Raw genomic sequence first — 25,894 nt, forward strand, 5'->3', positions numbered from 1 at the left:
CCTTCATCTGTAGCCAACGCCAGTCCCTGAGGAATTCTAATCAGCTCTCTCTTTACTTCACAGGCGTTTACCATGCATGCATCTCTTCCACCAAGTCTGCGTTGACCAGTGGCTAGCTACAAGCAAGAAGTGCCCAATCTGCCGGGTGGACATTGAAACACAACTGGGCTCCGACAGCTGAAATTGGAACTGGAGGCAGAATTTTCCTTATCAGGTCACACGGCCATAGACCTTGCAGCAAAACTTTGCCTTCTGAGCCAACTGATTTAGAGGACAGCCTGCAAGCACATTTGTGAAACAAGGCATTGGTGGTACGTAGTGGTAGGAGAGGATCCAAACAGCCATACTGGCCCAGTGTATGGGAGCTGGTTTTCCCAGAACGAGAGGGCCCTGCGCTGCAGAAGATTTCCTTCCAGTCCTGAAGGTACTAGTCTGGTAGTCTGGCCTATCAATCCTACACGTCAACGGATTGTATATATACCTCTCAAGTATGTAGAAACATGTAGGGGTGTTTAGCTATTTCTGTGGATGGCAACTGGAGCATGTGAGCTTAAGAAATGTCCTGTGTTTGGTGCCCTAGTCATCTTGTGATCGAAATCTCGCTGTTTTCTAAGTTGCACCAAATATTTTTCATAGATTCCTTGTTTTTATTTGGTGCCTGTATGAACCATTAATGAAAAAAGTCGAATCTTCCCATCTTTCGAAAGGCGGAAGCGATGAAAAAGCTAAATCCTGTTTACAGTTAAAAGGATAGCGTTTTTCGGCTGTTTTTTTGCCTGGCTTTGTGTTTTTTATCATGTTTACAGAAAGTTGCAATGAGCGAGAGTGAGAGAGAGAGAGACATAGAAAGGCCTAAAAAGAAACAAAATCCTTAAGGGATAAACGAAATGGGAAAGAAGAATATTGGCTTTGCTGGAACGGGTCTGCTGTTGCTGGACACTAGGGCGTTGCACGATGAGGCCTGCTCTGTTTTTTTTCTAGTTTCCCCGCTGGTGGCTGCACCGTGAGGTTGCTAGCTCTCATTTTGCTGGACTCTCCACCCCACCACCAGTGTGATCACTTCTATTTGCTGCATGCAGTTACACGTTGTAAATAGTCAGATCTGTGGTTGTGCGTGGGATAAGGGTGGGTGATGTGTACAAAGTCAGGAACATCCCATTGGAAGTGTGGCCAATTGCCCCAATATAAATGTTTAGAAGTGGGGTTGTTGGGTGTACCCTGCCAAAAGGAAGAGAGACAATGTACCAATCTAGGCATGTCTTGCTCCTGGCCACCTGAAAACAAATTTCCTAGCATAGCCCATTAATCAAGGTGCTCCACCTTCTGCATTAATGGGCTCTTAACCCTTCCTGCCATTGACATATTGGAAATAATCAATCTAGGGAGCATATTTTTAAGCTAAGGCCTAAAAATGTTGCAACAAAGTTTCACAGAGCAGCTCTTTGTTTAACACACGACGGTATTGTTTAATATTTCAATAGTAACATGTAATTCTAGGCACAACATTCCATTAGTAATAACTGCTCGTTGAAGGTTGATATGAAGCGTTTAGTGTTAAAAATAGCTATGCCTTTTTAGCAGGGCACGTGTGCACTTTGACCTTTCATGGGATTATTGATGCTGAAGAGTTCAGTTGTATGCACTCAAATAGCCTGGAACCGTATTATAACAAGGGATCACCTCTCTCCCTTTCCTGTTTAACCTCTTGATAACATAATATATAGCCATAAATAAGATTTCACTGGGCTAGGTTTGCAAAGCAAACCGTTCCCTATGAATGTTATCACCTACAATAATTCACGTGTTCAACTATTTAAAAAAGTTTTAAAAAATCACAGTGCAATTATCAAACAGTATGCCACGTAGTATAATTTGCAATAATGCTATTTCAGGGTTTAGGTGAAATTTCAAAACATTTGCTCGCTGTATTTTGGTTTACCACAGAATTCCGCAATTGTATTACATAATATAATTCTCAGTTGCTCATTGTGAATTTATGATTTAGCCTAAATGTTTACCTACAATGCTATATCATCATATATGGCCCTTTTCAACACCACATAGGAATTCAGATTTAAAATATGTGGGTCTGTTTTTACGGCAGCCATTTTAGTTTGGGGATAGCACAAGTACTAAAATGTTAAATGTGCCCCCAAAACGGACACACATAGGGGCCAGACTGGTCTTTCATTTTTCCCATGATTAGTGTTCAGACATATTGTCACACTGTGTGTAAAATCACGTAGCATTTTCACCATTCTTGCCTTTTAACTCTCTATTTGCAAAACCGAATAAAAAGGAATTGAAACGGTTACTTCCAATAAATGTCTCAAGTAATAGTCAAAAAATGTAAGCTGCTACTAAGCCATTTAAGTTGACCATGTGGAAGGCTATAAAGCCTCCTTCGCAGTTTGCAGCTCTTCATCTGTACTTCGCAGTTTGCAGCTCTTTCTCTATACTTATTTAAAGCGATATACTGAGCACTAAAAAAGTAGGAAGACTTGAGTGCCTTTGGACAAAAAACTGCCTGGTTAAGAAAGTTGGGCCAGCCTCCAGCAACAGCAGATGCACACTTTCGCTGTCAACACTACCAATAACAAATATATGCAAGTGGCTGCTCCAAGCTACACTGGTCCGCGCCGTGCTCTTATGCCAATCAGTAGCTTGGAGCAAACCATTTGGGGGATGGTAGTGGGTGGTGGGTTTTGAGTTCTGCTTATTGAGTGTTTTAACGCGCAAAAGTATTAAAATAATTGCCTAACGAACAAGCACAGTTTTTAAAGTGGTGAAGAAGCACCAAATTCCTATTGTAATCCTCTGGCCTGTGTGAATGGATGCAACCCTACAATGCTGGTTCGTAGTGTCTGCAACTGTACTGGTGTGTCTGGTTCTCCTGTGTTTGCTATCTCGTGCGAGTAGAATTGCATAGAATGATTTACCTTTCTAGGAAAAAAATGATAGTTTACAGGGTTTTGTGAGTTTAAATGCCTTATATTTAACAATCATAATTTATGACTAACTTGTAGATATTGTGGGTTCTTATTTAATTATTTTTATAGTTGTTTTTTGCATTTTTAATTATAATTTATTTATTTAGAAATGATACTAATTTTTTTGATAACTCCTATTACCTCATTTTGCATTGTTTCTGGGAATGGAATGCTTTGCATGCGTCGGTACTTAAAAACTGAAAACTTATCTTGTTAAAAAATCAGGGTGTGTGATTACAAACTGTATTACTGTGGTGCTTTATCTTGGAAACATTCCATACAAATGCAAACCTTTGATTCTGTATGCTGTGACATAGTGGAAAACTGCAATATAGTGAACGTGTTTAGCGCACATATATATGAATATTATTTGCACTCATAATTAAACTGAGATAATCCTTTCACTTGCTTTCTAATGTATTAAACAGTTACAAGTAACACTCCTCAAAAACCAAATATAATAGCTTGAGTACTATTATTTCAGAGAACAAAACTGTTGTGCAGAGGTCATGCATTGTGAAGACCTCAGGTGTTTTGTTTTGCACTGAAAATGTGTCTTTCGTGTTAATTAGCATTACAGAGTAAAATAGATTGTTTCTTACAAGTGAAAGTCATAAAAGTGGTGACATATAGCAAGAACCATCTTATAAATAAATTTTGTAGCCTGGCTCAAGAACATGCTAGTTATATCATTGAAATAGTTTACGTACATTGTATATGTATTTGCATGTGCATCTATATGCATATGTATATTATTCTAGGAATATCTGTCTATCTATCTATCTATCTATCTATCTATCTATCTATCTATCTATCTATCTATCTATCTATGTGTGTGTGTATGCATATACATATATATCTATATATGTATATATATATGTGTGTCTGTACATATATATGTATTTATATGTGTGTGTGTGTGCATGTGTGTGGGTTTGTGTGTATGTATGTATTTATATCTTTATGAAACTCTTAAAATTGTTCTCCCATTGGCCTATTCATCATCTCACGACATATATACTCACTAAGTCCCTAGGGAGGTAAACCACGTTTTTGGATTGTGGGGATATGAAATTACAGACTTCTATCAATAGCCATTTTCTCCTAAATTGATTTGTACTCATAGTTTTTTCAATGTTTAGTGAGCAAAACATTTGTTTTTTTGTATGTTTTTGTGGAATATACGCCCAGTGGTCATAAAGCATCTCCAAGGAACAGTGGATTGATCAAATAGAACATTTGTACTGAAGTAGGATAATCTGGTACTTTAAATCCTGTAGATATAACAATATGGTGTTCTCTGTCCAGCGAAGACGAGTATGGGAACTTGGAGGTGAAGAAGAGAATTGGACTGGAAACATGTAATCATGGTGGCAATGTACTAGGCAATGCAGTTAAGCTGTATTTCTTTTTACCCATTTCATTGCATGTGTTCTGGATTTCAAGGTAAAAAAACTTTACCATTAAAACACATCTCTTGCCTGCTATATTTATCGTTTCAAGAAAATTGACAATTCAGTGAAGAAAAACACTTAAATATTAGCAAAGTTATATCTGACTCTCCATTCTTGGACACACTCCTTCTTTCAGCACATGAGCACCAGAAAGTGAATAAAACAGCAAGGAAAGAAGAGATGCGGTCAGCTATAAATGTGCTTAGGAAGCCTGTCCCTATTTTTCCTATAAAATTAAGAAAAAATACTACTATTTAAAATAGCTATAATTATTTTTAAAACAAAACCACTGTTCATTGTAGTTTCTTGCATTTTCAAAATTACAAGACGAACGGTATATTCTAGCTTTCATTCACTTCATGCTTACTGCAAAATATACATTTGGTTCATCTCACATTCCACTACACCATGTACAGTATAATCATTTTGACATGGGGTTTCATAAATGAAATATGGACAGCTTTTATGTGGACATGGTAACAATGAAGCTCTATTTGTCACACAGAGCTCAGGGGCTCAGTGGTACCTTCTTTGTGATACACAGACGTACACATATGCAGTCCATAATTTCTACGACTACTTGAATACACATATGTGTGTGTAAATATATATGTATAAGAGCGTGTGTGTATATATGTATATATTTATATGGATACGTATACATACATGAATAGAGAAAGTGTTTAATATATGTATACTTAAATATTCATATATGTACAGATATCAAGTTTTGCTATTCTTATCAATCTATAATTAACAGTAATGATGTCATACTTCTGAATTTCGGGCCTTAATTTATAGGTTTGGCATCACTTCTGTAACGTATGGTGTTTGACCAATGAAAATCCTAAAACAATTCAATGTGATAAAAAAAAATACATAAGCAACATGTACCAATGTCCTAAAACACATCTGGGGGAATAGATAAATTATTCCGACCCTTGCAAAATCCTTAAAAATGGAGAATGTAGTATAAAGTACACATAGCAGAAAACTTTGTTTATACAAATTGATCTCATCATGCTTTTGATATTTGCAAATTATTCATTGTAGGGCTTTAAGGTTGTTTTGTCACCAGCACCCCTGAAAATTATTACACTGTGCCTCCTGGCAGTGCTTAATTTGCAACATCTTTTTTATAATAGGATACCGTTAGTTGATCTGGCACCACAAAGAGTCTAGCAGATTTTGTCTCTGGAGCTGCTCACAGTTCTGGGCGAACATGCAGATATCCCAGATACTATCACCAGACATATACATATTTATTATTCTGAAAATCTCCCACTAATCTGGTCTTGTAGAAAAACCTTTGGAAGTCCACTTGTTTTTAGTTCAGTAAATTAGCATATCCAAGTACCCCATTGCTGGCATTATGAGGTCATAATATATTATCTGGCACACTAAATAATTGAGACCAGGGCAGCAACTTGGAAAAAGGGATGATGGTGAACCGTGTATTAAGATCAGAACAGACCACAGAACCCCAAAATGGTTTTGTAGGAGTACATGTCACAGTTATTGGTTATGTATTTTCATATTACATGATAGATCTGTATGTTTGTTTGTTCTGTCCTATGGTTTTCAAAGCCCATTGTTCATTTTCATAAGGTCATTCCCGTATGTAAAACTATGAGGAAACTTGAATCAAAACACAGACCAGGCAAATTATGTATATACTTTATAACTCAGTTTTATGAGCTTGTGAGCTGTTATCTGATTTTGGTACATACTAAGTTGACAGGTAGGTTGGACTGAAAACTTGCAAATTTGCCGCATCAATAGCATAGTGGTTTCTCCCTCACTATGGCCGACCTTTGCCTTTGCTTACTTCAATTCCTCACTGCTTCCAAGTGGTTTGCAGTTTGACTGTCTTCCGTTGTATTCAGGTTATCCACACAGCCTTCGCTTTTTTTAAATGTTGTATTGCTGTACTGTACATACTGGCTTCTGTTCCAAGTGTTGCCTTCCTGTGTGTCAAATGATTAGTCCGCTGCTCTCTATTAACACAGGAGACACTCCTGTGTTAGGTGAGGAGCATTAGAGATCCTATGCAAACTCTATGCATAAGTCTAGTACTTATGGTCACTGTCCATTCGCTAGTAAAAGTTCTTGTGGAAAACCATGGTGTTTTATGTAAACTATTTTATGAATGAGCGCCTCATACCACTAATAAAAATATATTTTATAGGGAAGGAAAGTATGAATCTGTTGGGAAGAGAGCCCAACAGTGGGCTTATCACCACTCCTAAAGTAACCTCCTGTTGGTTCAAATTCCCATTATATAAAGTACCGGAAGAAGCCACCAAGAAATGTTTCATGGGTTAGAAGCTAGCTACATATGTTCATATATCAGGATTAGGAACATTGTTACATGTTTTCAAAATCCAATTTTTATTAGAAATCAAAGGGATAAAACCAATTCCAATTGCCATCAGCAATCTAATTTATAGGGAGGAGAGGGCAGAGGAGAAAGGGCCGGGACATTGTTGCTCCATGAGGGCTGCTTAATTTGTGGATATGTCTGACATCTTTGTGTTAGAAAATCAGTAAAATGTTTTTAAAAATCTAATTTATAAATTACTGTCAGTTTTCTGTGCCTCGGTGTTGGTGCGCTGCTGCACGCCTTCCTCCTGTGACGCTCAGATTCTTAACAAGGAGTATTTTTAACTTTCTCATAAAAATCAGGTTTTGATGCAGTGGTGTTCCTAATCCGGATTTCTCAACATAGATAGCTAAACGTATACCACTGTTTACTTCAAAGGTTATGCATTCTATTGCTAGGTCATAAAGTATAGATCAGCAAGTAATGGTTTAATGATGGACTTCACTGGGACGTTACCCAGCTATGTCATTTCCTAGGTAGGAGCATGGCCGGATGTTTTCCGCTGGGTGGGGACAGGTGTTAGACCATCCGCATGTTTATACTTTTCCCATAACATTTTGGGTGAACAATCCTCTCTGTTTGATATTAGCAAAAGAATGACAAGCTACTGGTGCTGCATACTTCAAGTCTTGCCCTGTCTGGCAACTCTGAGATGATTGGTTGGGTGCTGAGATATCCCATTAAACTTAACAGGCACATTAAGGGCCAGATGTACCAAAGGATTTTACCCATTCTGTGTCTATGGGAAAAAGCTTTCGTACATATGGCCCTAAGTCTGGAAAATGTCCTTTTCTCTACGCTGCACCTCTAGCCGTACTTTAGAACACACAATGTGAGTATATGTACTTACTGAGGGAGGTGCAGATATCAGGGCTGTTCCCCTTTTAATTTCATTATAAGCATTCCTACAGTCACTCTGCTACTGGCTGCCTTGCAGTGGGGTAACAAGGGTGTCCTAACACAAACAATGAAAATGTTCTCCGCGGTTGGATAGTAAAAGAGGCTGATGAATGGGGTGCACTGGTGGGATTACACCTTCTGCACTAATAAAAGCAGTACCTTGCTGATTTGTCTAACCATTCTTGACAGAAGCAAATCACAATTATGCATGTAGTGCTTCAATTGCTAATGCTGATGAGACCACTGGTAGTAAAACCATCCACTAAATTAATGCACTTGATGCTGAAATTCACCTTTGATCCCGAGATGAGTACCTCAGGAGCAAATTCAACCTTATACCTTTCTTACTTCGGTAAAATGAGCTATGACAGAAGAACAACTTTAATCATATGGGAGGAGTGGCGTGTGTCCTTCTTGAGGGACATCTTCACATTCTAAATCATTCTTGTCCACCCAGAAAGAGGTCAGTGGTAATTCTTACAATGCGTCGCGCTCTGCTGCCCACCTGTGCTAGAGAATTGAACTGGAGAAACATGCATGGTCCATTGTTGCCCACAGTTTGCTTTACTGTATGGACCAATCAAGGATTGCGCAATGCTGCAGTGACATTCATTCTGTCTCTTCCTGTAAAGAAATTGACAGCCTTAGATGTGAGATCTAGATGATTGCAGAGATTGTCACTGGAGAATGTAAAACGTCTACTGCAGTCACTACCCATGCCTCATCACTGTGGGGATAGACAAAGAAACCGTAACCTAGAGATCATAATAACAGGCAAACGTGAGGCTAACACTGGCATGGCTTTCCACGACAGACTTTTCTCAATGGAAGAAAAAGGTGGTGTGAGTTAAAAGTACTGAACCTAGTCAGACTCAGAAACAGGCACAACTCACTGGATCAACCCCTGCATGCTCCACGGGCCACTCACTGACCTGTGCTTGTAGGCTTTCTCGCTCTTGTGTCTTCTTTCACTCTGGAATATATAAGTGAAATAACTAAAAATGCTTTAAAAATGCAGAATGTGCTGCTCTGTAATTGTGTGTAACTGTGCCATGTCTATACGTGCCAGAGATTAGATTTTTTAAACTTGGCAGTTTCCACACTACTTGTTCAGGATACATGTTGTCCTTATACCCCTCACCAGCACTTCTTTTGCGTACAGAGTGCCAACATGGACAATCTGGCCGTAATCCCGGTAGAAAAACGCGTGTGCTTCTTTCCATTAATAGCGCTGAGAGGCAAACCACGTGTAAAAACAGCACATGCGGCCGGGGCAAACGGAATTTGAGCTGTTATGTTTTAGCATTCGTGGTTACTGACCTGTTTGTTTTCTGCACAAGTATAACCACTGAGTGCGTATCTCTACTGTGGATTTTTGAATGTGTTTAATATTTACAATAATATTGTATTAGGGTTCATAATATGCACGGATGGTTTCGGTATAGCACCCCGGCATTGCCAGTGCCACAGCGCCGTCAATGCACAGAGCAAAGCCTACTGTATTAAAATTGTTGTGCTTGATGGAAGTGGTCCTTACAAAGTGTGATAGCGTACTGGTTGTTTAAAAGTATGCATGCAATGAAGCGTTAAGGAAAGCTTGTCCCTCTGCTTGACATTACTGTATACTGTGTTAGGCGCATGCTCCAGGATCCTTTTGAATGTGGCCGCTCTACCAAGAAAATAGAAACCAAACCTATCCTGGATAGCGTTCAGTTGACACACAAGTGAAACATTTGCGTAGGGCAGGGTTCTGCAAAGTCGGGCCCGGAGAGCCGGGTCCATGCCAGATTTTTAGCATATCCACACTTAGAAAAATGTAGATTTCTGAAACATCTTTTTTCTAAATGTGGATATGCTAAAAACCTGGCATGGACCCGGCTCTCCAGGACCGACTTTGCAGAACCCTGGCGTAGGGCCTGATATGACCAGCAGTCTCGATCCTAGATTTGCACACCGGTCCAGACAATAAATCTGATAACAGTAAGTATCAACTATGAACTTTGTGGTCCAAATCGGAAGTTCCAGAATAGTGACTGTAGGCTATTTGACTGGGGGCATCAATTTTCGATTTTATGTTTGTCCATTCATCACCACATGTGCACAACATTCCAGCATAGCTGGGGCCTTAGCATGAACAGCTGCGCTGTGTGAGTGGAGGGGAGGGTCTCAGGTGCATTCGATAAACCCGATATTTCTACATGTCAGTGCATTATTTCAGGCAGCAAAGCTCAGAGACAGAAAGAGGACAACTGCTCGGGGTTTCCGAGCTGTGCCCCCTGAAAATGAAGCAAAATCAAGCTCTAGTTCGGAGAAATAGTATATTACATTAATGCACTGCAGAGAGTGCAAGCACATAAAAACAGACGCACAGCTGTTCGTGATACAGCCCCTGTTGAGTCTGGAGACGAAAAATAGGCATGAGGGCATCTTTGCTCCCACGTTATGCATGTTCTACAAACAACATACCAAGGTATTTAGGGGAATGTGATTGTAATAAGAGACACACACACCCCTTACCAATATTTAAATTGACATTAGTAACTGTAAAATCTCGCTTACAAGCGTAGGTGGTACCTGCTACTTAACAAAAACAACAACAAAAAAACGATGGAAAAACGGACACACATTTCTCAGTGTTTGCCATTATCCTTGCTTCTTGTACTTTCTAGAGAATGAAATACTAAATACACATGTAATGTGTCGAAAGAAAGGTTTCCTAATAGTATCAGTGATAAGACCGCTACATTAAAGAATTCTACTATCTAGGATAGAGACATAGGGGGTTATTCTAACTTTGGAGGAGTGTTAATCCGTCCCAAAAGTGACGGCAAAGTGACGGATATACCACCAGCCGTATTACGAGTTCCATAGGATATAATGGACTCGTAATACGGCTGGTGGTAAATCCGTCACTTTTCCGTCACTTTTGGGACGGATTAACACCTCCTCCAAAGTTAGAATAACCCCCATATTTTTTTTAACTTTACCTAGAACTACATGCAATTGCATCATGCAATACCTCTAATATAGACAGGGCCACTGGAATTTTGTGGTTGTGCGGCTGTGGCGTTTTTCCCATGGTTGTGGATTTGCTGTTTTGCTACATAATCAACCATTTGCTGCATAATTTGCATATTTTAACAAAAAAATGTTTCAAGCTCAAAAGGTTCAATGTTACTAAAAATGTAGCAACACGTTTAACCACATAGTGAAAGGCCCCCTGCAAAGGCTGAGGTCTCCTTTCTGTTGCTTATTGCAATATTTAGATGTTAAAATGGTACGTATGAGGTGCTACCTAGGCCAAAACTGAACAATGAAGTAAACTATCACAAAATGTGCCACAATATGTCGCATAATTTGCCTTATCGTGTTGCATAATTTAGTCATCCCTGCTGCATAATTTGACTCTCTCCTGCTACATAATCCCAGTGGCCCCTGAATATAGAGAAAAGGTATGAGCCATGCTTGCATGCCCTTACACCCATCTGCTTAATCTGTGCACAGTGGAACAGTCTCTGAAGACACATTTCTGTTATCAGATTACAGAGCCAGCTAAAGAATATATGAGTAAAAAAGATGGCGAGATCTCAAATTCAGTTACTCACAAATCTAACTCTGCTTTAAATCCCTGAGGCAAGTCTGAACCAATAGGGCACAGTTTGGAGAATCTAATGGTAAGAGTGGATGAGGTTATCAGGGCCTCAGCCAATGTATAGTAAAAAACACAATCAAATTATCACCCCATGGTTTGTCCATGAACTTAAAAAACAATTGCAAGGGGGCCATACCAGGGTTGGACAGGTACTTCTTAGCATGACATTTACATGGTAGGCTAGAAGGCAGTGATAAGAAAGGATGCTAAAAATAGTATGCTTATCTTCATTGTACCATGTGTTGATGTGGAGGTAGTACCACGACACCGCCCCCTAAAGGTAGAGGTATTCAGACATGCTTATTGTGTGCCCATCCCAAAGTCTTAATTGTCCTTGTAGACATTGTGGGATTCACTAAGATTTTGTGTCGAGGTTGTGCCACTTTTGTGGTGAAGTCTTGACGCAAAATCCTTTTTAGCAGTTACTAAGCCACGCAAAGGCACTTTTTGGTGCTTTCTGTGGTTTAGAAAATACAAATTAACGCAAAGCAGTGCATAGCACTGCCTTGTATTACTTTGCTTTGGGTAGGCGTTACATGGGTGGAGCATGGGCATTCCCATGCAGCCTTCCATGTATTTTGACTCCAACCCAGATTTGCAAATGCTTGTATACCTGGATTGCGCCAAAATGGTGTGCCTACCCAACAGAGTCGTAGCGCGAAATATCTTTATTTATCCTTGTTACTTTCTTCTTCCATGTGTGCTGCATTGTGCAGCATATATAGAGCAGTGTTTCTATGCACTAGTCTTACTTTTCTTGATTGCTGGTTAAATTGTGGCATTTTCAAGAGATGTTCCAATATGGACACCAAGGCTTTTCCTTATCTATCAGCGCTTTTCACCACAGACACAGAAAGAGTAAAACCCTTCGATACTTAAGTTGTCTTAATGTGCCACATTTTCCACACTCACCTCTTCTTTTTGTGGTTTAGCATATTCATCATCGGTTTTATGTTTTTTTAACAGTGGTACAGCTCTGTTTATACTAAGCACTACAGATATTTCTAATAGGCTAAATCAAATGTGTGATTTAGTAGAGCATCCAGGAATTGCCTCGTTTTTTTCTCCCACACTCTTCAATTTCTTGAAATTGGAAGTTTGAGCATAAACATTCCTTCCGTCAAGCAGCTTTGAATCACATTTGAGCCATATACCTTTGTCTGCTGTTACCTCCCTATGTGGTAAGTTACTAACACCATAAAACACAAAACGTTTTTACAGGATATTTTCACATAAAACATTTCTTTTTCTGACAAATGTCTCCAAAAAAGTATGTTTTTGCCGAATGCTTCACCTGTTTCTGCTAATCGTACCCCAAAAATAAATCATAGTTCACCAATCCTAAAAAATATATGCTTGAGGTCTGCAGTCTATTAGGACGAAAACAGTACTGGGCAGAAAGTTCTGGAGTATATTCCTCATTGCACCAAGTCACAACACATATTATGGATGAACAGTACTAGGAATGTGTTGTGAGCGCCGATCTTCAGAAAAATCATGGACCGTTCAATTGACAGGTTGAGAAGAAACTGGAAAAGGGAGCACTGCAAACCAAATTTTCTGTTATATTCTAAAAAAGAAACACTATAGATCAAAATTAACAGTATCAGTTCTACAAATTGATTAACAGCCAATATTATTGACCTGAAACTCGAAAATGCTCAAAACTTCCAAAAAAGAAGAAACATTGTTCAATATGTTGGTAGATGTGTCTTTGGTATTTTCTTTGTTTTTTTCTATGATTTGTGTGGAAACTGTCTTTTTACCTTAGTTCTCATAAACTATCTGCCTATTTGCCTGCCTTGTCTCTTTTTTATCTTTACGCCACAGCATTCTCACCTTTTGCCTTCCTGTGGTCACTTGTCCTAACCCAAGACATGCACATTCACATCCATCCTTCTCCAAAGGTCTGATTTACAAAGAGGACCACCAGACTACTATCATTTACTCACACTCACAAGTGAAAGGATTATCCTCAGCCCTGCAATCCTACTGTTGTTCTGTTGTGCAACATTTTGCTACATAGACTATTTTATAAGCTATAAACTATTTATTATCATTCTGATTATTATTAATATTAAAGCAATAGTGCATTGTTTGGATGATGAAGCATTAGAAAATGTGTAAATGCTTAGATTCACTTTTGGTGGATTTTTTGTACTTTATTTATAACTAATAAAAACGAATTGAGTTGCTAACTACATCCATGGTGTGAACCACGTTTATTTGTCTGTCCCCCGCCGTTGTCTACTTGGCATGCTGACCCACTTCAATGGTCCTTGTTTAGGGCCACATTCAACAGTGCTCTAATGAGGCCTGTGGTGATTGTTTAGTTTTGGTTGACCAGGAGACTCATTCTCTCTATACCAAGTAGACCCATCCTGCAAGAGTACAGTATCGACAAACAGACGTGGACAGTATATAATGCAACACAGTTGACCCTTCCATTTGTGTTTTTATTGTACTCAACACCACCAACCTTTCACATTCTCTGGCTTTGCTCTCGCTCTGTATTACTCTTTCTCACCTCTGTCTAAATGTCTCATGCCTTTTTGGATGCAAGTGCAAGATGGGCTTGCACATGCATTTCCGTAAAACATGTCTGGTGTGGGGGAAATATGTATACTTTTTATTACTTTATTTAAAATAAAGGAGAAACAGAAGACATACTACAAAAATCACAGGCATCTCTCAACTACACCACAGTACATAACTAGAAAATATACTTAGCACAGTGTAATGTAATTATATAGCTCTAACATTCTCCGTTATGCGGTATGGAGGGGGAGGCAAACTGATACGGTCTGCAGTCTGTCCTAAAAGTCACTGATCCCTTAGCAAGGCAAATTCCAGCTAGCCAGGTCTGTTCAATTATCTGAAAAATGTTTTGCACGTATATCACTCCTTGTTGGTGGGGGTGTCCATTTCATCCAGCACCTGACCTCCACACACTTAGCTATGCCAACACCCAGCAGTAATACGTCAGTAGGTAAAGAGAAAATCTTGGCCAATAAGTGTATTTTGACCCAGAGCTCTTTCTTAATTTGGGGTAGGACAAAGCCAAGTCAACTCTTTCATCTCCATTCTTGTGACATCTATGGGAGACCTCCGAGCTTACACAATCTAGCTCGAGTCTCTCATGGCTGAGCTCGAAATCAATAGTGTTTAATTTGTATTGTATTTGAGATGGGACGCTGGTGGATTCAAGGACTACAGAGTTTTATGTAGGCAACTGGCCTACACGTGCCCACAACGGCCAACGTGAACAGTAGTAAGGATGTCTTATCTAGTGATAAGCTACACACTGCCATACAGTTATGAACTATATGTGATTGTGGCCGCATAATTGTTCTAATAAAAGCGTTAAACACAGTGGATTTTGTTATAACGGGATATCTGGTGAAACGTTGTAATCTCTCTATTTTATCACTGCCTAAAAGGCAGGTCCGACCATTTCCTGACAATAGTTAGATCCTCAAATACACATGTCCGACTAGAAGGGCATTTCCTCACTAACCCCCCTTTTTAAAATTTATTTTTATTGGCATTTTGTATCCACAGCATACAGCATAACGTTTAGCAGCGGAACGAAAGGGCACATATGACAGTTTTTTAGGTATAATTCTTAACAATCAATGTCAGTAGTCTGCCTGCACCGTAATAAAAAAAGGTTAGCAATTCAGTAGAAGCGGAGGAAACTCCTGCAAGTTTTTGGGGGGCGGGGACTAGTACAACATCCGGAGGTCCACACCTGGATGGCTGATGGAGAAAAGAAGTCCACCTTAAAGGGGGGGGGGGGGCAGTCATAGTGTGTAGCAGTGCAAGTGGGCAGTGGGAGACAGGCTAGACAATCCATCTAGGGGCGGTACAGTGTGATAGTCTCATTGAAGGTATTTATAATCTCGGAAAGGTGGGAAAGTGTTCAGGAGGGAGCGCCATTGTCACCTGGGATATCAACCAACTTAGACACCAATTTATCCCAGTCAGCAGCAATTGTAGGCCCCTAGCTTCCTCCCTTTGGAGGGCCAGGCTGTCAGCTTCCTCCCATAGTTTGAGCTAACGAGTGACCATTTTTTTTGCAAGTGCTAATGCCAGGTCAAGGAAAGGGAAAGCCACCTTGCATTTCTTTGGTCTCTGGTAAACGACTAGCGTGACCACCTTCCACGAATTTATCTTAAGGATCTTGGTTACCGTCTTAAAGTGAAGGCGACTTGTTACCTCAGCCATTTATGTGCCCCAGGAGGGACAATCTCAGAGCATGTGTCAGCTGCTGTAGTGGTGCACAAAGTGCAGGAGTCTGTAGGCCTGTGGAATATTCTGCCGATGAGTGCAGGTGAAAAGGTAAGTTCTGTATAGTATGTAAAATTGTATGAGCTGCAGCTTAGTGTTACAAATTCCAGGAATTCTATCGCCCTAGCCCATTCCCTATCATGAAGAGCTCTTCCAAATTCACCCTTCCAGAGATCTTGTGTGGTTTGTAATGAAATCTGTGTGTGAGTAATCAGAGCTTTATTGAGCCAAGTGATAAGTTTGCGTCCAGCGCACAAGGTGTGCAGGGAATTCATCAGTTTGTGTGTGAGTAGTTCTGCATCAGCTATGGACCAAATCTGCCAGAAGGTGTTCCTCACCAGGCAATAGGTAAGGAATTGGCCCTCATGGACGCAGAAGTGTTCCAGCAGATCTGGGAGATGCAGGAGGTGACTCAGAGTAGCTCAAAGTCGTTATGCTAGAAAATATAGTTGCAGCCCTCTAAGGTCTGGATAGGCTTTAGGGGTCCCTCCAGAGCTCAGAAAATATTGTGTGGAAGACCGAGAGATTGGGAAAGTAGTGTAAAGGGTAAAGCAGCATCACCATGTTTGCCACTGCTATGCATCCCATTAGGGACAATGGCAGATTCTGCCACAATGCGATCTGCACTTAGAGAGACGAAAGCGCAGAGGTCCGGTTCCCTTCTAAAAGATCAGTGTTGGAGTGGAAGATGCAGATGGCAACTGTGCCCGGACCCTTATGTACCAAAATAGGTGCAGATATTATCCCTGAGAATGGAGCGGGATCATCCATATCATGAGGGCTCCGAATCCAAAGCAATCAAAGATGAGAAAGAGGTACTCCCAGAACAAATGTCTTGAACACTTTCTCCTGGTCTAGTATGAGGACAGCTGTCCTGGGCCATTTGGGGCATACTGCTTCCATAATACTATACAGCTGTCGGATATTGAGTGCTTCTACCTAGGGTAAACCCATTTGAATGAACTGTGGGAGAACCTGTTGTGATTGGGTGGCCAGGATTTTACTAAGGATCTTGTAGTCCATATTCATAAAGGCTAGAAGAAGAAAGGAGGCAGTCAGTGAAACCTTGCCCTAGCTTTAATATTAAGGTCCTGGCGGTCTCCCAGCAAATAGTAGGGCAGTCAGCCTCTAAGGCCTCATTAAATATTTCAGCTAGTTAAGATGCCCTGTGGTAGCAAATAGAACTCATCCGGTAGGCCGTCTGTGCCCGGTGTTTTACCAGCTGCCATTTCAGTAATTGCCCCCCTGACGTCCTTGACCATAATGGGGGCATAAATATTACCACAATCATTTGGCTACAACCAAGGGAAAGAAAGCACATCTAGAAAGCATCTGCACGCTGGTATGTGTTGTCATTCGCCTCCATGTCGGCGTCACCCAGTCAGAAGGACCATTGTGGTGCCGATATAGGTGTCGCCCTGACACACTGACATCATTTTCTTTTGTGACTCTTTCCGGGACAAAAACGTGGAGCCACATAAAAACGAATGTTTTTATTTTGACCATTGTGCAGAGTCTAATAGAATCTTTCAGATGAAGAGGCCAGTTTACAGAGCAGGGATGGTTGGTGAGGAATCTGGGGTTATATAGTCTCTACCAGAAAAAGTGTAACAGATGGTAAGTAAGTTGTTCTTCTGATAGAGAATTTTAACCTTGGAAGAAATACATAAGCAACACCCCCTTCGGCGAGTCGGTAAACTGGCTTAAACCAAAATTAAACTAAAACACCCTGGAGGACCAAATGGGCAAAATGCCCATCATTGTCCAAGAAGTAGTGCTTCATGAATGTGTGGAGCTTGGCAGATGTCCAGGACAAGTACCCCACTTGCTAACACAGTAGTGGATGTCTTGACCTTGGTGAAGTGAGCCTGTAGGCCCTTTGGGAGGGGGGAAGGTTTGCTTCTTCACCAATGCATAGCTGATTTTTATGCAGAGTGCTATCCATCAGGAGATGGTCCGTTTCCACTCAGTTTTGCCCTTCTTCCTTCTGGTGAACCCAAGGAAGAGTTGGTCATCCACCCAAAGGTTTTTGGTGCAATCAATATAGAAGAAGAGAGCTCTCTTAGGATGCAAACAAATAGAGTCTCCCTCCTTCTTGGAAGGGTGAGGTGGAGTGTAGAAAGAAGGCGGAGTGATGTTCTGGCCAATATGAAAAGGGGTGTCCACCTATGGGAAGAAGGAGGCATGCGTCTGAAGGACCAGCTTGTCTGAGAAGAAGTTGGTGTATGGCAGGTCAACCGACGGAGTCTGAAGCTCACTGACCCTCCTGGCCGATGTACTGACCTTCAAGAAAAGCATTTTGATGGTAACCTTCCACAAAGAGCAGCCATGCAGGGGCTCAAAAGGAGAATACATGAGATAAATACCAAATTAAGATCCCACTGAGGCATTTCAAAGTGAGCAGACAGGAATAAATGTTGTAAACCTTGCAAAAAACGAGTCACAACAGGTGACTGGGACAAAGGGGTAGCTCCAACAGGCACAGAAAAGCCAAACATAGCTGACAAGTAACAGTAACCCATAACAGTGCACAAGGCAAGACCTTGGCGAGGCAAAGATATAAAGAACAGCAAAATCGCTGACAAAGGTGCAGAGAAGGTGTCCACTTGGCGTGAGGAACATCAGGCCAGTGGCTTGCTACCACTGTGACATCACAAACTTCAGGAATATTCCAGAGGGAGATCAAAAGTCCCCAACTGCCACCACTCAATCTCCAGGCATAAAGGTGGAGTATACACAGGTTCGGAGGCAGAACCCTGGCCTGTTGATGCAACAGGTGGTCCTCCTGAAGGGGCAAACGTAGGACAAACACTTATGCTCAGGAGTTTTGGATACCAAACTCTTCTTGCCCAGTCCAGAGCCATTAGGATCACTTAGGCCCAGTCGGTTCTGACCTTAACAACTCGAGGCAGAAGCAGTATTGCGGGGGAAGGCATACAGTAGTCCCATGTTCCAGTCTAAGTAGAACTTGTCCCAGGTTCCAGTCTAAATGGACCTTGTCTCAAGTAAGAGCCACTTTGAAACTTCAATGCGCAGAAGTGCTGATAATTGTGCATTCTCTTTGGTAGGGCTAATAGGTCGAGCCAAGTTTCTCCCCAATTCCGGAAGAGACCACGCGCCATCTCGGGATGTAGACACCATTCAGGATCTATAAGGCATCGGCAGCTGAGCTCGTCCATTCTGGCACACAGAACCCAGCAGGAGCTGCACGACTAGGAAGATGTCCTGTTGCTTCAGCCGGGATGTATAGGCGAAGGGCCTCTGGGCACAGGGCCATTGATTCCACCCTAGCCCTATTTGTTGCAATATCACATGGCAGTGGTGTCGTTCGTGAACACCTGAACGTACCTCCTATTGATGGATGGAAGGAAGTCTTTCAAGTGCCAAGAGAATTGCCTTCAGCTCCAGAAGGTTGATTTGGAGCTGGTACTCCCCCAGAGACCACAGTCCTCCTCTCCAAGGGGGCTGCTTCAACACAGGAGTGACACATGTGTCACCACTGTGAACTCTGGAAGGAGAAGGAGATGGGTCTCCCGCTGACCCAATCGCGGTAAATCAGCCACCACTGCAGATCTTTCACAGTTCACCCTGATATCTGGATCAGATTGAAAAGTTTCCCCTGATGCTGCACCCACAACAGAGCCCACATATGCATCAGGCATGCTTTACCAGTAAGATACTGGAGGCCATGAAACCCATCAGCCTCCAAGTCAGTCTCCCCGAAATCCAGGATGGAAGTTGAAACATTAGAATCATACTGTGAATATCCCAGACTCTTCAGTCCAGAGGATAGGCGCAGTGCTGCACTTTGTTGAGAATGGCTCAGATGAAAGAGAGCATCTGAGAAAGGATCAGAAGTGACTTTGGCATGTTGCTAGTGAACCCCAGTGAATACAGAAAGTTCACCAAAGTTTTGAGGTAAGTGATGACTGTCTGGGGCGAGCCTACCTTCAAAAGCTAGTCATCGAGGTAGGGGAAGACTGGAACCCCTGGCCTCCACAGATGTGCTGCAACCAACCTAATCCCTTAAATGAACACCAGGGGGCACTGGTGAGGCCAAAGGAGAACACAGCAAAATAGAAACGATTGAGGTGAACTACGAACCCCAGGTAGCATCTGTGGGCCAGCAGGACAGGGATGTGTTGACACCGGTCGTGCAGCTTCAGCCCTGCCATCACTTCTCCGGGATCCAGTGCACACTTAACCTGAGCCAACATGAGCGTCTTGTATTTCTCATTCCTCAGAAAGAAGTTGAGAGGGCTAGGATCTAGAATACGGTGAAGGCCTCTGTCCTTTTTGGCACTAGGTAGTAGTTGGAATAATAAGCACACCCTCCTTCTGGTGCAGGCACCATCTCGAAGGCTCCTTTGGCTAAAAGAGCCTCTGATGGAGTAAGGATAGATGGCCTCTGTCAGAAGTCCTTGGGATGGTGGTAGAGGCTGAGGTGTTTCTGCAAATGGTAGGGTGTATCCCTTCTGCAAGACCTGAGCACCCACTTGTCAGATGTAATCACTGACAACTGGGTGGCCCAAAGATGGCATGCATGGCATCATAGTATCCCTTAAGTTGAGTGGGTGTCGCTCCAGGGCCAGGAATCTCAGGGTCAGGTGGAGCGGGCCCTGACGTTGGCTCCACAGGTGGAATGTGGGAGAGGGTCTAGAAGCACAAGATCAGGAGGGGAGCCTCCTTTTTCTAGTGCTTGTGATTCTTCAGCTTGTGTTATCTTCGGCGAGGAGGTTTTGGAGCAGGAAGATAATCATTTGCGGGAACCTCTCTGGGAGCAGCTCCAAGATACTCCAAGGGACAGGGCACAGCAGAGCCTTTATTTACCACATCGCCAGGAGCTTCATTTTCCACTTGCAAATCACCCGTAAGTGCATTGACTTGCAATCCACATAGGCCTTGGGGTCGTGTCGCAAACTCCAGGCACCAGAAACAGACCAAGTGGGGATGGGACAATCCCCTCGAGGCTTGAAATCTGAAGTTTTTGCAGAGGACATATCCCTAGCACACAAGGAGCGAAATCTCAACAATGTCAAAAAGTCTAAAAAGGTTAGTCAAAAAATGTCACTTCTGACGTGGACAATGCCGATACAGAGCCAAACAACGCATTCTACCTGTGTGAAGCTTGGGGGATATTCTAAGGTGAAGAATGTGTGTATAGAAGTCTCTATCAAAAAGTAATCATAAAATGCCTGTCAGGAATACTACAGCACCCAGTCTCTCTTTCGGAGGACTTCCATCTGCAGCTGCTTCGTTTAAGTTTTGAGTGACCATGCCAGCAGGTGGCCAGATTTGTCCTTCTCTGAGTGCTTAGAGACTGAATAATCTAGGTATTGCATACATTTCAGAAGGACCGCCTCCCTCTCACACAGGAGTTCCAAAGCGTCGGGTCCTCTTATGCTCATCTCTTTGTATCAACATACTCATTTTTGAAGCTGAATAAGTCCTGAAGTGTGGGTTTAAGCCTCCACTACCGGACCACAACACTGGATGCCTACCATTCCACTGTGGCGGAGGAGGCCAGCCCTGTGTTAGTTTCAAAGTACACACTGATGCTATCATCTAGGATATCCCGGAACACTAGGTCCCCTAAGGCAGTAGGTTGTAAGCGCCAGGTGGGGATACAAAAGGCCACTTTGACCCAGGATAAGGTGAGTAATAGAGGGTATTGATCTGCTGGCTCCCTACCCAAGTAGTTTGGAGAGGATATAAACTTGCATGTGAGATCTGAGCAATTATTCTAACAAGTCTGACACAGAGGTCATAAACCGAATGAGTAGCCTCAGGACTAAAATTACACCACGTGTATTGCAGGGACCACTGTTGTAGCCATGAAGAAGGAGCTCGCACATTAGTGACTGTTGGTGGTCTAGGGTGTGGGGGATGTAATCTGACTAACATCACATCAAGGAAGCAATTGAAGTCCCCCACCATCAGCCAAGGAACGTGTGCCCCATTTAGCTAGGTGGATCAAGAGGTACTCTAAGAATTTAGGTTGATCAGAATTCGGGGCATAAATATTACCAATTACATTATGGGAGCCATGAAGCCTGGCCTCTAGTAGGATGAAGCAGCCTTCAGGGTCGATGTCTTCAGATAAGACTGTAAAGGGGGTATACTCACCTTAACCTTTATCAGGGTACCCCTAGCACAGCTGAAACGTCTGTAGAGTAAACTCCTTCCAGTTTAGTAATGTGAGTCTCCTGCAGCAGTGCATTGTGGACCCCTTTATGTTTCAAATATGAGTGGATTTTGAATTGTTTAGCTGGGAAGTGCACTCCTTTAATGTTCCATGATATGATGTGATATGTATGTGTCTTACTCATGGCAAAAACCAGTCCCCCTCTCTCACAGAACATCCCACAAGGAGGTAAAATTCACAGCGCAGCCCAGTATATAGGATGTGATGCAAATAAGACCCACGCCCTGCATTACGCTCCAGCTGATTAAGCACCAGAAGTGGGAACCAGGGGCCAGATGTAGCAACAAACCAAATTGCGAGTTGCAATTTGCGAGTCCATCCGACTCGCAAATTGCAACTCGCAATTTGGTATCCATACGGTGTCTCAGACACCGACTGCGACTCGCTATGGGGTCGCAATGACCCACCTCATGAATATTCATGAGGTGGGTCGCAAATTGCGGCCCCATAGCGAGTATAGGCACTCGCAAACATGGAGGCCTGCTGTCGTCAGCAGACCTCCATGTTCGTGACTGCTTTTAAATAAAGCAGTTTTTTTTTTTTAAAGTGTAGCCCGTTTTCCTTACAGGAAAACGAGCTGCACTTAAAAAAAAAACGAAACCTTTAGTTTCGGTATTTTTTCAGGGCAGGGAGTGGTCCCTTGGACCACTCCCTGCCCTGAAAAAATATTTTTGGGTCCAGTCACAAACTGGAAGGGGTCCCATGGGGACCCCTTCCAATTTGCGAGTGGGTTACCATCCACTTGAAGTGGATGGTAACTGCGATGCCATTTGCGACCGCGTACGCGGTCGCAAATGGTATTGCATCCCACTGCGAGTCGCAAATAGGAAGGGAACACCCCTTCCTATTTGCGAGTCGGAAATGCATTTTGCGAGTCGGTTCCGACTCGCAAAATGCATTTCTGCATAGGAAACTGCGTTTTGCGACTCGCAAACGGCAAATTTTGCCGTTTGCGAGTCGCAAACAGTTTCCTACATCTGGCCCCAGGTAACATAGGGGGTTATTCTAACTTTGGAGGAGGTGTTAATCCGTCCCAAAAGTGACGGAAAAGTGACGGATTTACCACCAGCCGTATTACAAGTCCATTGTATCCTATGGAACTCATAATACGGCTGGTGGTATATCCGTCACTTTACCGTCACTTTTGGGACGGATTACCACTCCTCCAAAGTTAGAATAACCCCCATAATTTCTACCTGTGGAAATACCAGACCAGAAGATAAAGTACAAGCTATCCAAACAGCTCTGCAAATGAGTAACAGAGGTGTGGTGTCAGAACAATGGAGGTGAATGAGGGAGTGGCTGGAGCTCCTAAAAATGCAGGACATGTTAGGCTGGCGTAGTTAGCGTCACTGGGCAGCCACAAATAACAGTGTATTGCACAATGAATTGGAAGGGGGAAGAGGCAATGTTAGACCTGACATCTTTGGTGTGGTCTTCCACCAAAATGTACGTCTTCTCCCCTTCTGTTTTCTGAATTTCGTTTTTGTTGGCATTAGGACTCTGTGCATTTTACCACTTCTAACCAGTGCTAAAAGACTTGTACTCTCTCACTTGAAAATGGGAAGATTGCTCTACACTTGATTGGTACATTTAATTTACTTGTAAGTCTATACACACATATATATATATATATATATATATATGTTCGATGGCATGTGTAGCTGCAGATACACATGCTGTGCACTGTTCCTGCCATCTAGTGTTGGGCTCGGAGTGTTACAAGTTGTTTTTCTTCGAAGAAGTCTTTTCGAGTCACGGGATAGAGTGACTCCTCCCTTTCGGCTCCATTGCGCAAGGGCATCGACTCCATCTTAGATTGTTTTCTTTCCGCCATCGGGTTCGGACGTGTTCCTCTTCGCTCCATTATTCGAATCGGAAAAAGACTAGATTTCACCGAAAAGCGTCGGTATTGTTTTCGATCGGGAAACATCTTGCATCGACACCGGCGAAACACAGCTTCGGTAGCCCTACGGGGCTCCCGCGCCCAACAGGGCCTGGTTGGCCCGACTGCAGAAGACGTCGAAGCCTAATGGACCGGACCCCTTTCCGTTGAAAAGGAGAAGATGGCTATCTTCATCCAAGGATCTGACTCGGACGACTTCGATGCAGACCGACTGCCTACAGCAGGCCAACACGTGAGTACGCCTGCCCCGACCCAAGCCGACAGCCAACCTAAGAAGCATAAGGCCTCGGGGACGTCACTGCCGCAAGGCCATGGCTCAACCCATAAAAAATCAAACGGTGACCATGTTACACCTTCAGCACCGAAAAAGGGCAAAATCGTGCAGAAGTCTTCGGACTCGAGCCGAGAATCCGTCACCGAAAAAAACTCGGCATTGACTCGTCGAGTCGACGAAGCCTCGAAAAAGCCTTTTGGAGGCGAGGCCTTCCATCAGCATGGGAATTTTGGTGCCGAAAAAAACAGCTTCAGAGCCGAAAAAAGCCTCGTACACCGAGGAACATGGACTCTCTAAACAACTAAAGGAAAGACACAGATTTGAGGAGGACATTCAAATGGAAGAGTTTGACGAAACACAGGCAAGGATACAGATCCATAAGGATACTGGGAAGATCCAAACTGCCCCTCCTCTCAAATTAAAAAGAAAACTGGCTTTCCAGGGACCATCAGAGACTGAACAGCCAAAGGCTAAGGTGCCCAGGGAAAAATTGCCCATTCACCATTTTTCACCAGAACTTTCTCCTCCACATTCACCACAAGAACAGTGTCACCTCTTGCCACGCACACTGCACAGTCACCCACACACACTGTGCAGTCGCAAGACGATGCAGACCCCTGGGACCTCTACGACCCCCCTGTGTCGTACAATAGCCCTGAGTGCTACCCTTCGAAATCCTCTCCACCTGAGGATAGCACCTCATACACCCAAGTCTTGGCCAGGGCTGCTGCATTCCATAACGTAAGCATGCATTCAGAGCCATTGGTTTTTCTCTTTAATACTTTGTCCACAACACATGCTTCCTACCAAAGCCTGCCTATGCTCCCAGGCATGCTTAAACATGCCCAACAAGTTTTTCAGGAGCCTGTGAAAGGGAGACCCATCACACCGCGGGTGGAAAAGAAGTACAAGCCACCACCGTCGGACACAGTGGTCATCACACAACAGTTGCCCCCGGACTCTGTAGTGGTTGGAGCTGCGAGAAAGAGAGCCAACTCACAGTCATCTGGAGATGCACCACCTCCAGATAAGGAGAGTCGGAAGTTCGACGCAGCAGGAAAATGGATAGTGTCACAGGCTGCCAATCAATGGCGCATCGCAAACTCGCAGGCCCTTCTTGCACGTTATGATCGAGCTCACTGGGACGAGATGAGCGATATCATCCACATCTCCCCAAGGAATATCAGAAAAGAGCTCAGCAAGTGGTAGAGGAGGGACAAGCAATATCTAATAATCAGATACGATCTGCATTAGATTCTGCCAACAATGCCGCAAGAACAGTGAACAATGCTGTCACGATTAGATGCCATGCTTGGTTGAGATCCTCAGGCTTCAAACCAGAGATACAACAAGCAGTCTTAAACATGCCATTTAACCAACGACAACTGTTTGGTCCACAAGTGGACACAGCCATCGAAAAGATGAAGAAAGACACTGATAAGGCCAAAGCCATGGGCGCGCTCTACTCATCTCAATATAGAGGGACATTCAGGAAGCCGCAATATAGGGGAGGTTTTAGACAACAGTCTTCAGAAACATCCACCTCTCAAACAAAACCCACCTACCAGTCACAATATCAGAGAGGGGGGTTTCGCGGCTCCTTCAGGGGACAGTTCCCAAGGTCAAGGGGGAAATTTCAGCCCACTAAGCAGGCCACTAATAACAAGGAGTGACTTGCCCTCCAGCCTCCCCAACACACATCACCTGTGGGAGGAAGACTGAGATTTTACCACAAACATTGGTCAGACATAACCACGGACACATGGGTCCTGTCAATTATCCAACATGGTTACTGTATAGAATTCACACATTTTCCTCCAGATATTCCACCAAGAGCGCA

The 25,894-nt window shown here is 42.9% G+C and overlaps 1 protein-coding gene across 3 annotated transcripts in view; it reads left to right on the forward strand.

Moving 5' to 3' along the window:
* ARK2C (arkadia (RNF111) C-terminal like ring finger ubiquitin ligase 2C) overlaps positions 1 to 3,392 on the forward strand; it is a 155,123-nt gene extending 151,731 nt beyond the window's left edge. For all 3 annotated transcript variants that reach the window (XM_069218869.1, XM_069218868.1, XM_069218870.1), the window contains one exon: positions 64 to 3,392. In XM_069218869.1, coding sequence (XP_069074970.1) covers positions 64 to 181 — 118 coding nt within the window. In that variant the 3' untranslated portion in view covers positions 182 to 3,392. The remainder of the gene's footprint in view (positions 1 to 63) is intronic.
* The last annotated feature ends 22,502 nt before the right edge of the window (positions 3,393 to 25,894 follow it).

The sequence above is a fragment of the Pleurodeles waltl genome, chromosome 1_1, assembly GCF_031143425.1.
Source record: "Pleurodeles waltl isolate 20211129_DDA chromosome 1_1, aPleWal1.hap1.20221129, whole genome shotgun sequence".
Lineage (NCBI taxonomy): Eukaryota > Metazoa > Chordata > Amphibia > Caudata > Salamandridae > Pleurodeles > Pleurodeles waltl.